The sequence below is a fragment of the Misgurnus anguillicaudatus genome, chromosome 10 (assembly GCF_027580225.2).
Source record: "Misgurnus anguillicaudatus chromosome 10, ASM2758022v2, whole genome shotgun sequence".
NCBI classification, from domain to species: Eukaryota; Metazoa; Chordata; class Actinopteri; order Cypriniformes; family Cobitidae; genus Misgurnus; species Misgurnus anguillicaudatus.
The window spans coordinates 8111431-8128825 of NC_073346.2; the positions used below are offsets into that span (position 1 = coordinate 8111431).

The following is a 17395-nucleotide window of genomic DNA, read 5'->3' on the forward strand; positions in this document are numbered from 1 at the left end:
CTTTCACTAACTGGATATGGTTTTATTTATGACAGTTTGGCCCAAGGATGTTTTGTGTTAGCAAATTCTTTCAAATTGTTTCTTTTTCACACCTGTGTTCACCTCCAAATGCCGAAATGGGTCCCACTGAGCAAAAACACGTCCAAAAGACTTTGTCTAACATTTAAAAGACGTCCACTGAGTAGCATGTCCACGGACGTCCATAAGGTGTACCAAACAGTAATTCAGGCAGTGAACCTTTTGTGCATGTCCACAGACGTACATATGGGGTCACAGTCTGACGTTCATACCCTGAACCTGCACTGCATGTCCACAGATGCCCAGAAGGTGAACCAAACAGACGTTCATACACTGAACCTTTTTAGCACATCAGTGGATATCCAAAAGGGGTGCAAGGGTGACGTCCAGACACTGACCCTCTATTGCACGTCCATCAGATGTTTAAAAGTGGGTCTGAACTAACGGACGTTATACAGACATGATCTGAATGTCTCCCAGACGTTCCATGTTTGGTGGGACATGACCATGCTCCTCTCGTCGTTATGGCAAAATACTACATTGTAAAAAGACAAGGTTGAATCATACAAATAAATAAATAGATAGATAAAACAAATTAATAAAAAATAGATTATAAAGAGGTCTGTTGGATGGTTGACCGTTGGCTCAGCGTTGTCCTATTTAAAAAGGATACAAAATGTGGCATACAAAGTCTTTCTCCGAGCGAAAACTTAGCTGAAATAATACATGGATATTAAAGACTTTATTCTAGTGTTCCTAAAAGAGAGATAATATTTATCTAAGTAAAGTTAAACAACAAAGGATTCAAAAAGGAAAGCTTGGTTAACTGTTGCTATTTTTAAGACATGCTGAAATGAAACAAAGCAGGGACATAGCTGAAATAAATGTTTTGTGCCTTCAACTAATGCAAGGAAAAATATTTAATATTCTTACCAGTTTGCAGGTAAACAACACTGGTCCAGAAGCACTTCCTGATTTAGTTTGTACAAAATATTAATATTACAACAAAATACAAAACAACAGAACATTTAGAACGGAATAAAAATGTAAAATAAATGTGAACTAAAACTTAAAAACATCAGGAAAGTGCTTCTGGACCAGTGCTGTTTACATCTTGCATGGTCTAAATGGCATATAGGTGCTGCTTGCTTGTGCTTTTTAGCATCCCTGCGTGTGTTCAGGCGAGGGGAAGGAGAACAGGCCCTGCTAAAAAAAAACAAACAAAAAAAAACAACAATAGAAACCATCACAGAAATTATATTAGATTTAATGGTTTTAATGAGAATTTTATTGGTTGGAATGGAAACTATAATGGTCTCTGTGGGTATCTACTGGTATTTGTTAGGTTATATTGGTGGGAGACATTAAATTATACTGGAATGTCCCAAAACACACTACAAAAAGGAATTTTGTAGCGATTTAAATCGTAAAGCTAATTGTTTTTAATGGTATTTTAATGGAAACCATTATAATTTATTTGATGGTTTATATTGTTTTTTTTTTCAGCAGGGGGATCTGGAACAAAAACAAAACAAGCTGTTATTGCATCTGACTTTTCCTGACCCATCAATTTTCAGATTTCAGAAATATAAGAGGCAGTGGTAGAGTTCATAGTTTATCCAGCAGATGGTGATGTTGTATTGATAAGTGCATATAGACGGTTTCAGCAGTAACAACATAAACAATCTGCTTTCGCATAACAAACTTAATTTAACATGTTAATACAGAATAATGCAACTAGGAGATTTAACAGTGTCTTTAGTGCAGGTTGGACACAAACAAATCAAATGTGCATTTAAATGCAACAAGCAAGCAAGCGAAGCAATGCATGCAAGCAATCGAGAAATATAAGAAAGCCATCCCTTGCAAAAAATAACTGTTTTTTTTTTTTTTTTAAGTAACTGCAGTTTTTGTTTGTTTCATTTTACAGCAGTTGTACTACTTTTCTACTGCAGGTTCACTGCAGTTGTACTTTAGTGTACTGCAGTTATTTTTTGTAAGGGCATGCATACAGCGTTAAGATCATTACATTGTATACTTTGGAATTGGAAAATAAATAATTATTCAGTCTAAAGAAATATGAAGTAAAATGTGTAAATATTTCTCCAAATGTGAACACTTTGGACTAAGAGCCCTGTCATCACAATAAACAGGAGCAGACACAAATTATTAGGTATTTTATTTATGTCCAGCTGTTTAACATAACTTGATAATATAAAAATGCAAAAAAGAATTTCATATTGTATATGAATTTCATATTTCATATTGTGAAATGTGAATATGTGGTTCTGCTTAATTCTAATCGGCTCATTGGTTGATAAATTTGTTGTTCAAGCTCAATGCTAACCTTACATCTGTTTAGTTGATAGCACTGTTTTTTTTAAAGAGCAGGAACATGTCCTACTTGGCAAAATGATGGTAACATCAATAAGGACATGTACCTAAATCAAATTTCTTACAAGACCAACAAAAGATCCAAGAACATGTCCTCAAATCACAGTCACCGCTGTGAATATGTTGTTGTGTATGGTTTAGATCCATACTAAAATTACTGTTGCTAGAGGAACGTGAAAACATATCTACAAACTCCATACATCTAAAACTATCATCTTGATGATCTACATTTTCAGTGTCTGGTGACAGAACTAAATTTATTAATTACACCATCAGGACCAAGAGTACATAGCATCAGACAAAGACATAAATCAGCTGTACATGTCATTCAAATGTAGCCTACATGTGCACTTTACTACTTCCTTGAGATGTATATGTGTGCTATTGTTGTGTTTTTAAGTACATTTTTTCATGTAATGCCAACATTTAGTTCAGGTCACTACTAGTTTGCACGTTTTTGTTTATCCATTCCTTATTTTCAACCACCAGGTGGAAAACGTATGAACAATCAGTCAGAAAAGTAATAGCCCATCTCTCTTCAACCACACGCCCGGTGTGAGGTATCATCCATGTGCGGTACAACTCCAAAAGCAAACACAGCGTTAGGGGGATGTTACAGATTCCTGTTTTAGCAGATCCATATATAGAATTGCTTCACTCATAATCTGAACATTAATCTCATCTTTCAAAGACTTTAACAAAACATGGTTTAACTCTTAACAAATGTCTCGAGACATTTACAACAGAAAGTGATGCATGTGTTTTCTGCTAAAGTCTTTACAGCGCTGTGCGTTAAAAGTCAGCTTACAAGTCATAATAGTTCCCGATCCGTGATCCAGTGGCCTCGGCTGACTCCATCTGGAAACAATAGCGCATGAAGAACAAGGAAAACCCTGAGTCAGCGTTAGTGAGCGATCTCCACATCTGCTCCTCACAGCCAAAAAAGACAACACAGCCTCAAATATGATGGCATCAGGTTTAATAAAAACTGGCACTTAATACAGACCCTTTGTCCACCACTCTAGAACAGCATTCGGCTCGGACGAGAGAAAATACATTCATCTAACGCTGTTTTACAACAGATGCATACTATAAAGGACTCTACTACACTTTGTGCTATGGCGCTTACTTCACAATCCATATGTAGGGATGCCAGATCCTTTCATGTGCAAAGCAAAGACAGATTTATAAGACTTGGAAGTTGTGTGGTGACAGCTGATAAAAACCCCACAAAGAGAGCAAAGTCTGTTAAATCTGGCACTTATTACACTTCATTAAACTTGCGGTTATTAGTTTAACTGCCGTGTCTTCTTTAGGAATATTAAACCAAAAACAGTACTGTAAAAGCACAAAAAAATACAAAAATTAATCGTGCAACTATACCTGAAATAAAATAAACTGGCAATAAAATAACAGCACATTATTACAGCAGTACAGTATGTCATTCTGCTACATTGCAGTATTGTTAATAAATAAAGAGAATAATATCAATTGTACAATGGCAGCGATTAATTTTAATTTAAAACCCCAGTTATTATTCACCAGATGTTTGGCTGCCATCAACATATAGCACCAGAAGTGGATGTATTCTCATTACACAACACCATAATCTCCCTGCTGATGATGAGCTGTCGCTCTGAGATCTATTAAGGCTGTATAATTGGTTTTACATGACATTGAGGCACGTTCATGGAAAAACTCTTCACAATGTTTATTTGTATTAATACATAGCACACATCTACGTCAAGCACCTTTAGCCTCGGATTTAAAAGTCTATTAGCACCAGGACAATTGCATTCCTTTGGATATTTTAGCTTCCTGTCCGTTTGAAGCTCTTTAAAACCCAATGACATCATCTTTGATAATGTCATTTCCTGCAGAGGAGTGACACAGTTTCTGCTCGTCTAGTACCAGAATAAAGGGCACTTCAAGTCTTAACTCGTGAACTTGTTCAACACCATTTTAGGTCGGACATCGCTCTGCTCCCTTCAGGGTTACCGTTGCTTCGCCTCAGAAGTTCATGGTAAAATGTCCATAGCAGAAAAGTGTCAGGGTTTCGCGTGCAAACAGGACTGGCAACATTGCTTCCCGTAGAACTTGTGGTTGCAGACTCCATGCTGTGGTACGAGATAGCACCAGTTGAAATAATCTTTACAGATCACATCTGCGTAAAAAATAAAAAATAAACATTGAGCCTTCAGGTAAACATGTAAAATGACATGCTTAACCACGAAATAACATATTTTAGTGACATATATGACATATACTGAATAACCATTCCAATTTAAACAGAGCTTTAGTAACAAAAGAAATACTTTTAATAATATAGTAATATTTTTGTGGGAAGAAATACTAAAATTAAGATGCCAAAGCTAATATGTTAACTTGAGATTAATAATTAAAGGGACATTCCACTTTTTTTGGAAAATATGCTGATTTTCCAGCTCCCCTAAAGTTAAACATTTGATTTTTACCGTTTTGGAATCCATTTAGCTGATCTCCGGGTCTGGCGTAGCACTTTTAGCATTGTTTAGCATCGTGCTCAAAAATAACCAAAGAATTTCGATATTTTTCCTATTTAAACTTGACTCTTCTGTAGTTACGTCATCTACTAAGAACCTGCTATTGAAAGTTTCCAAGGGGATTATTTTCGGGCAGTGCGTAATATCATTGCGCCTGCTGCAGTCATGTCACATTACGCCAGTTTGAGAGTAAAGTTCCTAGCTAGAGAATCTGCCTAGAAAATCACAACTTTTAATTTTCTGTCGGTCTTAGTACAGGATGTAACTACAAAAGAGTACAAAATACGTTAAATTGCAGAATGTAAATACAAAAATCACTGTAGCCTTAAAGCCGCATTCCGACAGCCAGCGATGTTATCGCTGTGTGTCGCCTGTCTCTTTCAATGAGGCGTTTCTAAATCTGCTTGTCATAAACAAATGAGTACCACCCACGCCAGTAACTGACGAGAGAAGGATGACGTGAACTCCACTGCTTCGTTCTCATTGGTAGTCGCTCCCGAAAATCACTCGACATTTGCATAAAGTTAAACTCTTCTTAACTTTCTCGCATCGCTGGGCGCGCACACGGTTGCCAATGGTCACTTTTACTCGTTGCCCGGTTTCCATTGAAATGAATGAGATTGCGTCGCTGGCTTTCTGAATGTGGCGTAACTGGTGAGTCTACCATTTACACAAGTATACAACAACAGTGTCAAAACTTTGACATAATCTGTTAAACTAATATTAAATTTACTGCCAAAGAATGTTTTAGATACTTTTAATGACAAACGTCTACAGGTTAAGCATCTTCTTTCAACTGTTAAAAAAGAAAAAAATGCAGATTTTTTAATGGAATTGGGTTGTCGTGATTAAAATGTAATGAAATAAACGACGAAATAACAATTATTAATTAAATAACAAATAATCGAAATAATCACAAATCATTTATATAATTTATATATTTATATAAATCTATAAATGAAGAGCTCAGATGCAAAGCTGCTTAACGCCACCTACATCAAAAATCATGTAATGATATTAACCGAAAGCTCTCTGCATGTATTATATGTTCAGCAAATACTTTCACTTCAAATCCCTAAATCCTGTCCCCGCGCCATTAAGAAATACTGTGTTGTTCTCAGATTAACGCCACATCAACTTTGAGGACTTTTCCTCGAAATAAAGATTAGATGAACGACGATGTGCAAAACGAACGTAGATCACATTTAAACTTATGTCCCCTGTGAGCAGTGTTGCCAACTTGGTGACTTTTTTCAAAAAAGCGACTAGCAACAAATCTAGCGACGAATTCTGGTGATGTTGGAGACTTTTAGAGACTCTGGTGTGAAAGCACGTATCACGTTCACTCTTCTCAACCAGCAGCTGCCGCCGTGGGCCCTACCCCATCCCATAGCACTCACAGCTGGCCTAGTTATCGCGCAGCAGTCCCTCCCAGCTACAATCAGAGCAGGAGATATTGTTCATCTCTCTGCGTTCAGACCGCATATGAAGCGTGTCTGCGGGAAGCCGGAGCTGGCTGATCCCACGATCGTTTACATTCAGAGAGAGTTCAGAGAGTAAGAGAAATGTGAAACAGATTTGAGGGGTCAATGTAGTGAGAATGCAAATATGATATAATGACATCACAGTTATGCTAATCAGGTAATCTAGCAACATTTAGCGACATTCCAAGCAAGCTTTAGCTACTTTCAATTGAAAAAAGTTGGCAACACTGCCTTATGGCGCTTTTCCATTGCATAGTACCCCACGGTTTAGTTTAGTTTGGGTCGGGTCAGCTCACCTCACTTTGGCGTGGTTAGCTTTTCCATCGAGTTTGGTATCACTTCGCAGTGGGAGGGATTATAGGCATGTCGTTATATTTGCGCTGCATACTGTGACATCATTCAAGTGAGAGCGTCCTTGTACATTCCCATACATTTATTTATTTCTCAGTCCGCCACAATATTAAAATTGGCCACCACAAATAGATGTTTGCACATCGCGTTTATCACTAACGTTACCGCTGTCTCACGTGACAGTTTCATTTCATTCACCGCGGCGTCAGTCGACGGCGCTCAGCTGAGCCTCATTGAAGTTGCATTTAAGCATATAATGCTGACGTGCTCGTCGCGAATGTTCCGCCACAAACGGCAAGTTTGGAAAAAACTGTTATGGTGTTCCTGATTCTCAACCTGTGGATGTTTTTCATCGCTAACTTCTTGTGGCTCACTTTCTTGATTTTCTTGATTGAAATGATGAATTTCATCATTTGCAATGTTTCTTGTTACATCTTTGGTGATTTTGCAATATGTCTTGTTTACTATGTCTTGTCCAAAGAAGTGGATTTTTTTAGAAGTTGAAGTATTTGCCACAAAAGCTTGCATGCACTTGCATGAGCAGCTAAAGACAAATTTGTTAAATTACAGTGAAATGACAGAAGGGACACTTGTGAAAATTGTCAAATTTTCAATAGCTGATAATTAATTGAATATAATTACTAATAACCTTTTTATTGCCATTAAAGTGAAGAAACTGAAAATTGTGAATTAAATTGCAGACCTTTCTTTTCTGGTTGAGGGCAGAACAGTGTGTTACAGGCCTGAGACACAGCAGGCTTCAGCTGTAATACACATCCAGAGGAGGGTCGTCCATCAACGAGACATTGTACTGAACGTATCTGAACTCCTCCTCCACATGACACTGTACACTGAACAAACACAAAACACACACATTACAACAAACAGTTCTTGCTCTGTTAGCTGTTCATGTATCTACAAGTATTGCCTTGCTAAATGTACTGGTGGGACTGGATGCCAAACTGTTAATGCTGTTTTAACAGTATGGGAAACCCTACACAAGGTGACTCCCTTACTGTAACACACATTTACACTGCCAGCTATGTATGTAAATAAATACTAAAAGGCATAAATTATAAATGGCTATAAAAATACTATAAATGGCTGTCCTGATATCAGGGTTACAGTGAAGAAGTGGGTAGCATTCAGCAAGCTCCGTGTGATATAAAAATATTATAAATCTACTAATAGGTAGGCAAGGTTTTATCTGACTGATGATGGTGAATGTGGGATCAGGGCCACTGATGATGGAAACACCTGCCTGTGTCCATGGAGAGGAGTACCAGTCGGGTCTGCTGCGAGGAGAGAGGATGGGACAGTCTGATAGGACACAGCTTCTCTGCAGCTCCGTGGAGGGTTTCGGTACATGCTGACACTTTTTGGGTGACAACTCTCTGTATTTCCCTGCTATGTCCTTCTCAGCGCACTTTACAACACGCACCTGAAGACCCTTACCACAGGACACCGAACACTACAGAGAAACAAACACAAAATATAGATGGAGCACGCATAGGGGTAAAATGTATGCAATAAAGGACCGAAACACAAGTCATCATTTAGTAGGCACTTTTTTGGGAGGGGGGGGGGGGTTAAAGGATTTGTGCACCTCCAAATTAAAATTTTCCTTTTTGTTCACCCTCACGTCATTCAGATCTCATATCCTGTTGAATTCTTTATGTAGTCCTTCATATGTTTGTTTTGTGAGCTATACAAATAGAAGCCATACAACAGCTTTGTGGACCAATTACCTCAATTGAACTTGTATTTTTATTGGTATTTGCATTTGTTTATTGGTACTTGACACAAAAATTCACTTTTTGGCAATGTCCAATTCTGATTTGTTGCCTGTATATTTTTTACACCCCGCTTACATCATCGTTTAAAAGCGACTCGTACCCGATATCATCATTAACACTAAACACTTGGCAAACAACTCAAGGTAGACATACTGACAGCTTAAACCACAGAGGGAAAAAATGTCACGATATTCAATAGACACAGACAAAATGATTAAATTTATACATTTATGTGTATATATGAAGAGTTTTGTTGCAAAATTGTTCAGAAATCAAATTTTTTTGGTTGTGCATTCCAATTAATATCAATTCAACTGCAGTTGGTTTGTTTTGATTTAAACCTTCATAACTTAAAAAATACAGCTAAGTAGCACCATAAAACTAAATAATAACATGATAACAATAATAAACATGTTTTGGCAAAAATGTAAAAAAATGGATTTATCTCGTTTTGCAACAAAACTCTTCATATATGTACACACATGCATACATGTATAAATTTAAGAAAATGTTTATTCATGTATTTTTTTATATATAATATAAATTATATTAAAATATAAAAAAATATAAAATATATACATGTAAATGTTACATGCATGTGTGTATTTATATATAAAAAATAATTACACACAGTTAGTGCGCACACATATATTATGCAAAAACTAACTTTTATTTTGTATGCGATTAATCGCGATTAATCTTTTGACAGCCCCAGTAACGAGACATAAAACTTCAACATTACAGCACTAAGCGGAGCCGTTGTCCTCCATTGCGCTGCAAAGAAAAGTCACGATGGCGGGTGGGGTCCACCTGAATTGACGGCATTTGCCAGCATCGCAGTTTTAATGACGCACAACACGTCTTGGGAATATCCGATCTTTCCACTTAGATTGTGAAGACAAAAGCATGTATCCGATTTATATCCAATTTATTTTCACATATGAATGAGGCTTGAAACCGATCAGAGCATATCAGAATCTATGCGTTTTTTTCCCCTGCTTACACGTTCATGGGTCATATTTTGATCTGTGCCACTTGACAGAAAAAAATAGGAATTGAGTCACTTCAAACAGGCAGTGTAAATGCAGCCTTTGTGTTTCACAGTCATGTCATGTGATGAATAAAACATTGTAAAAGTAAACACAAAAGTCACTTTCTGGTGAAATATTTCTTATAAACCCAACTCCATGTACACTGTCATTGGGGCGGTACATCTTTAAAAAGTATACTTTGGACCTAAATGGTGCATGTTAGTACATTAAAGGAATAGTTCATTTTAGGACCTTTTTAAAGGGTACCATCCCAGTGACAGCTTCTGTACCTTTATTTGTGAGAGTGTGTCTTACTCATAATGGTTCAAACCCACAATCTTTTGGTTACTTATTTAAATGCGTTAACACTAGGGGAGACCAGGGCTGGTTGTCTCAAGGGTTGGTTGTCACATTGCTTATTCCAGGCATACTACATGGCGCTGTGGTACAATTTTGATATCAATCTATAAGCCTTTGATAGCTTACTCATTTGCACTTGTAATTTTGCTGAGCAGACACAAAACATTGAGGTTAGGAGACAATTTTTTATTTTTATGGGTCAGAGTAAATTTTCATGTTGGTGTTGTTTTTGTGTTGAGATCTTGTAGGATATTAGTCATTCAAAAACAAAACACTCATTAAAAAGCCAAAAGTAGTAGCTTTATTTTGAGTCATCTTTTAGCGATCAAGTTAAAGCCGTGTGGCAGCTAGCTTATCATGTTTGTCAAGAAGTCAGTTTGGGATGGTTGTCTCATAGCTTGCGGGGTTGGTTGTCACATCTGAGTATTGGACATGTAGACCTTTTAAGACTGTTGGTCTGTTTGTTTGTTTTTGTTTGCATGCACAATGAAACACAAAAATGGTTTACCGGTTGCCAGGTGGAGACGAACCACTGTGCCTTGCGTTGTTTGTGACAGCGTTTGATCATACAGGTCTGCTGGCTGTCGGGTTTGGGCAGCGAGGCACAGGAAGCGTCCAGCAGCACCAGTGAATGAGAACCTGAGTTACTGCTTACACAGGCCACCGTCCTCTTCATCACACCCTTCCCACACTTACGAGAACACTGAGGATTCAACCAACAATTAAATAATGATACTGAAAACATCTGATCTTTTGCATTAAGAGGATATAAAGAAAAAACACACCCTTCATCTAAAAACGTGTAGTGCAACAGTTATGTATTGAATAAAATACCAATTTCTTGACTATTAAAACAGTATGTATGGGTTTAGTATGCATACTTTCTGGATATAGTACATCCGGCATGTTTTTCATCACCATGTGTGCCATATGCTTGTGGTTAGCATACTTACACTTGAAAAGAGCAGGCCTTCTTAAAGATCTGCAGTATATATCATTTATTAACCCTTTATATTGATGGGCTAATGGGATAGAAAAGTGTCCATACTCTGATTGCATACTATTTTTAATAAAGGAAATATCAATTTTATGTTTAAAAATTATCAGAGAATTAACTCATTTGCCGCCAGCCTTTTTTGAAAAGTTGCCCGCCAGCATTTTTTATAATTTTTAACAAAAATTTCACAAAATGCCTTCCAGGAAAATGTTCTTCTAAAAATATATAAACGTACAAATATATCAAATAAAAACAAAAGACCCTCTGCTTTCAAACAAGCAATAAACAAACAAAACGCTTAATTTTTTTTTGCAAAAATGCTAAAATAATTGCATTTTTGTGAAGTAATTTTGTTAGAGATTAGATTCAGAATGATTATCAAAACATGTAAAATTTAATAAATAATTTTTTGCTTCAGTTTTTTTTATAAATTGGGTCATCTAGTGGATAATCTCGGTATTACAGATAACCACAGAAACTCATCAGGAACACGTTTTTCATGCAAATGTTTTCTCTTAATTGACAAGATAACTCAAGACGAGATAACTCGTCAATGGTGGAGAAGGAGTTAAGGAATTTGCTGTCAACGTACCAACCCTTTTGGAGTTACAGTCAAATGTCATATATAATATAAATTGGGAGACTCCAGAATAGTAAATACCACTCAATTCAAAGCATTCAGTATATTGTATATGATGAAACAAAGAGAAGTTTGATTGTAATAGGGGACCACTAACCTGAGACCACGGACCGGAAGTCCAGGCCGGTGGGCAGGTTTGTGTGTTGCAGGTCTGTCTGCGAGATGGCGGTGGTTGCGGACACTGTTCATCGGTTACCGTGTCCATTCGTTCAGGTCCTGTTTTTTGGAGACACTGCACCTGTCTGATCTGCTCGCCAGATCCACAGCTGTGACTGCACACACCCCAGTCACCCACGCTCCAGCTGTAGCATACAACAACACACGCATATCCGGAGAGTAAAATTTGTGTTGATTGCATCAGAAATATTTGTCACACATGTGCACTCCAATCCTCAATTTCCCAAAGCATTTCTTCTTTTTTTCTGAGTAAATAGTTGCGCTTATAACTGCATAGCATAAATTGCATTCTATTCACTACACTTTAAAGGAATTTCACGAGTTCGCATTAACATGTAATCGATAGGGAATGAGATAAAGCATATTTGGCATGCTGTCCGAAGGTATGGCTTCGAGCTCGGAATTTTATCCCTCTCTTTAACTGAGAATCAGCTGGGAGTAAAGGGCTCTTTAGAGTTGTGTGTAGGTCCTACGGCGTAGCTGTGATGGCGTAGGTTCTGCGTTGGTTTTCATTTATACTTCTGCGTCGTTGTCCATAACCACAGTAGTAGCGCGACCATCAATGAAGAAGCAGCTTGGCCAGTTTAACCCACAAACAAATAAAAAACAGCAACTTGTTGTGTATGCTTTGAGAAGACCAGCAATGATGGAAGTAAATAAACAGCGACTTTTGTTGCAGTTTGAGTTAAATCACTCCTCAACTTGGCCCATCTTTGTTTTCACTGTTGCAAACTTAAATACCTATGAGACCAATCACAGCGCTTGCGGTCCACGTGGAACTGACGCGCTGTTAAAAATTTTGCGAGGTGCACGTCAGGATACGCAGAGCTACGCACAGGCTACGGCTATAAATTGGGCTTAAGGTGATGGGGTGGAGGAGGGATGCTGCAATAAACTATTTAAAGTGACACTTTGTAGTTTTTCAACATTCATAGTTTTTCAACATTCATTTTTCAACATTCATTTTCAACATTCATAATATTTTTAAGACCGCTGTGATGGTACATCGACTTAAAATAGGTTGAATGACATGTCCATCATAGCCTGACGGGGTCTGTATCACTTTTACTCGTACTTTTAAACTTGGGGTTTCGGGTAGTAACCGAGCACAAAACTAAAAACTTCAAAAATCTGCTTAACGGCATTCATCACTTTCTCCACCTCCTCAAATTTTGTCGTGAGAGCGCAACTATTTATTTTCCTGATGATTTATCATGGCTGAAGCAGCAACTAAGAAAAAGAAACCCAAGGTTTTGTCGGAGGAGACCAGAAAGAGAAAACGGGAGTGACAGAATAAAAAGAAGGACGAGGATCAATTATATTGGGCCAGTGTTCGCTCGCTGGCGTGAACTAAAGAAGGAGGAGGGGTTCCTGACTGATGCTGACTTGGCTCTCATGCTTTTGTACTAGTAAGTAATGTTATAATGCTTGCACATGTAAGTCCTGTCTGGCGCCCGAACACTTTTTTTACGTGAATTTTGCTGGAGGCTACTTGGAGAGTTTAGAAAGAGACTTATAACACGTGACATTGTGGTGCCGTGGTAGCGTCATGGATCTACGACATGGGCGATTTGGGTTCGATTCCCCTTTAGGGCAATATTTTTTTTAAATATCAACTTTAACCAAGCGATCACCGTTACAACTGGCTTGAAAACGTGAGCTACGCGATTTTTTGGCGTTTGATGAAAATAAAACCCATGAAATGATATTATATGACACATGACATGCTGGAAGACACACTTTGTGACCTAAAGAGTTGTTTTCTTTTTTTTGCGACAGTGCTGCGGCGTTTGTGGGCTCTAGGGGCGCTAGACATGAAAAATACATGTCTAGCACCGCCTAGTGGCCAAAAAGTTCCATGGTGTGCCTTTAAAGGGATAGGGAACATGAGAGGGAGTAAATGATAAAAAATTTTTTGGGTGAACTATCCCTTTAAAGGCACCTCTTTGCGCTGATTGGTTGGACCACATGACCAGACTCCTCCCGAACTTAGTTAAATAAACTTCATTTTGTGAACACTGTGATTAGAAACTATCGCAGGACTTCATTACGTTGCATGTTAAATTCAATGTGTAGCATCCAGTTGTAATTCTGTATAAAAAATGTGTATTTGCGATGCTTTTATAAAAAAGATAAATAAAAACATTATTAAAATAGGAACATTATTAATATAGTAGTGTTATATTCCAAACATACTGTTGCCCAGTGGTTCTCAAACTGTTTTATGACATTTTAAATAATACATCAATTAAACCTCACAAAAATAAGTCTACAAACCAATAGCACTACACTGTATAATTTAAAGCCACTCTATGCATTTTCGGCGGTTTTGTTAAACAGCGACCCCTAGAGTCGCTGGAGAATACTTGCAACTGTCATAATTTCCCACTCTAGTACTCCGAAGATAATGAGCAGGTAATGTTTCACAATTTCATACAAATATTAGGCTACTGCATAGTCTACAAAAGTACAGATGATGGTAATAAGATAATAAGAAGTTTATTCCAAGCGTAGAGTGCATATAATAATAAAGTACCGCATTTGTTATAAGTACTGGCTTATAACGTTTTAACATGATTGCAGCTAAATCACAAGTAAACAGTCTATAGTCTATGTCTACTGTATATTTTCATTTGTGTTCTTGTAAACATTACAAAATGCCATGACAAAGTTAATTGTGTACGTTGCATTATTTTATAACATTGGCGGTAATGTCACTATACATGATTATTGCTATTTAGTATAATAGCATAATATTATTACCATAATAGTTTGCAAATTGTGCATGTTTACACTATTTACAACCTCTAGGCTTATTTATGTCCTGATAATTATGTGAGATATTGACAACTGTTGTCATGATAATCACATGACATACTACAAGCAAGCGCAACAACATACAACATAGACCACAAACAAGTTTACAAATGAGAGATTTACTTACTAGTCCATCAACAAGATCGCCAGATCAGCATCCCATCCAGTGCTGTCTTTTAGCTCACGCCAACGAGTAAAAACCTGACCGAGTGGGACTCTTGTCCGGTTCCTAACGCGGTCAGATTCTCTATTTCTACTCTCTTCCGAACGCGCTTTCTTAACTTTTAAATTGTTTAGCCTCACGTCTCAAATTCGTCAGTTGTTGTTATAGGCTTAATCGACTTCATGCGGCGCTGCAAGAACCGACAGCCGGATGACGTCAAAGTGCCGTCTCGGATCATTCTCGCGGTACTTTGACGTCATCCGGCGGTCGGTTCTTGCAGCGCCACACGAAGTTGAACAAGCCTAACGTGTGTGACGTCGTTGCCGTAAAGCAAGTCGTGATTCTCGCGAGATTTGTCAGGGCTGGTTCTCTCAAGCTTGCATTGCTGGTTTTGCTAACGGCGTCCTACCCGAGCTTCAACCGGAGGATGATTCACCCTTCTATGACTTTGTTTACCACCGAAATAACTTTGAAGCTGTTATATTAAGGTAAAATAACTGCATAGTGTGTCTTTAATATGTTATGTTTAATTCAAATTCTAAGTTTGAGATTTTTATGTCATTAATTTTCTTTGGGGAGGGGGCACAAAGGGATGCACCGAACAAAAGGAGGATGCACGCTGAAAAGTATATGTATATATATATATATGCACCGATGACTGCACCCTCATCTGTTCTGGTTAGGAGAGTGTTAACACTGTAACAACACCTTGATTATCAAGTGTGGATGGTTTGTTGGCTTTCAGCAATAGTCAGCAGTCATAATATCGGCTCATGAAGGTCAACAGTTCTCCCTAAAGCTCCCAAATGACCTCAGATCACACCATCAGCACATACAAACATCCTAAACTTTATTTACCAAAGCTAAACACATCATTTAATAGGAATGTTAAACAACAACTCTGATGAATGTAATCACTGTAGTGGCCTCAGCTTTATAAAGCACTGGAGAATTTCCATATGCTTTCAACATCCTCGGTCTGCATTCTTTAAAATCTCATATTTATGCTGTGAAATCAGACATATGATCTAGTGAATGGTAAATCTGCCAAAGGTTTAGCCATGCAAGCGGTTGTTTTAATTAAAGAAACTTAATAATATATCACTGGGAAATATGTGATCTTTTGATAATTGTGATATGGATTATACACACAAGCCATGACTTCACGAGGTTTCAACTTCCACGGTTCTTGATTTGAGCCGTGATGCAAAAGTTAAAGTTGGCACTCTTTGGGGGAAGTTGTCTGGCAAGTATTTATACTTTAGTTATCTGCCCCATAAATAAGACAAAAAGAGAACATTGTATTGTATATATATGAATGTTAAAAATGACTAACATCATCTCAGCAAGAGAAAGGAGAATAGATGGACTTTTCAGAGGAAGCAATTCAATTTTCACACGTGTAACATTACACACGACACATACATTTATACTCGAACCGACCCATAGTTGATGTCAGGGTCTAAATGTGAACCTCCACCTATTTCCATGATGTAATAGCCTCTCCATGCCATCTCTGGCACTAAAGACAGCAAGATCAAATCAAGAAGTGCCCTAAAATACATGCTTGTAGTGAGTGTAGTATGGCATTCGCTCTAAAAATGCTCGGTTGTTTGGATGCCATGGCTGGATCAGTTTTTTTTAACCCAGTGGTTGAGTTAAGAAACCCATGCCAATATTTTACCCAACCACACTGAGAAAATGGCCAAAGAGCTTATTAGCACCTCAAAGCAACATACTATATCCAAGGTTGGTACCATAGACTGTAAAAAAGATGTCGCTTCCCTCCATTGTAATGAATTGTAGCCAAAAATGTCCGACCATGGTCGCCGCCATGTTACATAAAAACATCAGTTTGGAGCCAAGGCATGCGCAGAAGGAATTGTCCGTGGAGCCAGAGGCGGAGCCGCGGTATCAAACGTCCGCCCAAACGCTCGCACGCCCAATTCAACCACGCCAATCATAACGACACGCCCCATTTCTATAGCATCAAATTACTAGCTAAAATAAAACTTATCACAAAAAATGAACACTTGAACATATATCAGCGTGATAACAACTACATGAAAGGACCAAAACCATCTTTCGGAAACTTTTATTGGAAGGGAATATTTTTTTTTATTTAGAGCAGAGTCCCATTCGTTTGAATGAAGAGGGCGGGGTTTATGACATGTACTGTAGCCAGCCACCAGGGGGCGATCAAAGAGCCAGCGGCTTCACTTTTCAAGACTTATGAGGTACACCCGATTGGTACCAAATGTATGCCGCGGTGACATCAGGGGTACATATTTTGATAATTATTTTCTAACAATGCATGAGAGCTCCACAAACTTGTTTTATGTCACAAAAATCATAAACACGTTTATCATAATACTTAAAATTTCAGTAAATATCTATACAGTATTACCAAAACATATTGTGGGCATCTATATGTCACATGTATGTTAAATCTATTAATGTCACTGTATACATAACAAAATATCAAACAAAGTGCATTTATTTTAATTTAAAAATAAAGCAAAAGCATGCGTTTTAAGCACAAATATTTCACAATTTAACCAAAAGGTTAAGACACTTGTGTGAACAGATTGTATATATTAGAAAAAAGCCAAATGGTTTGAAAATCATTGTAAAAAATTAATTTT

At 37.6% G+C, this 17395-nt stretch overlaps 1 protein-coding gene across 1 annotated transcript in view; it reads right to left on the bottom strand.

Annotated features, from left to right (window-relative positions):
- Window positions 1–3374: 3374 nt before the first annotated feature.
- Window positions 3375–17395, bottom strand: part of adamts16 (ADAM metallopeptidase with thrombospondin type 1 motif, 16) — a 93675-nt gene continuing 79654 nt past the window's right edge. The window contains exons 19-23 of the mRNA XM_073871844.1: window positions 11691–11895; window positions 10465–10659; window positions 8031–8240; window positions 7473–7620; window positions 3375–4576 (exon numbers count right to left, since the gene is read on the bottom strand). Of these exons, the coding sequence (XP_073727945.1) occupies window positions 4461–4576; window positions 7473–7620; window positions 8031–8240; window positions 10465–10659; window positions 11691–11895 (874 nt within the window). The 3' untranslated portion in view covers window positions 3375–4460. The remainder of the gene's footprint in view (window positions 4577–7472; window positions 7621–8030; window positions 8241–10464; window positions 10660–11690; window positions 11896–17395) is intronic.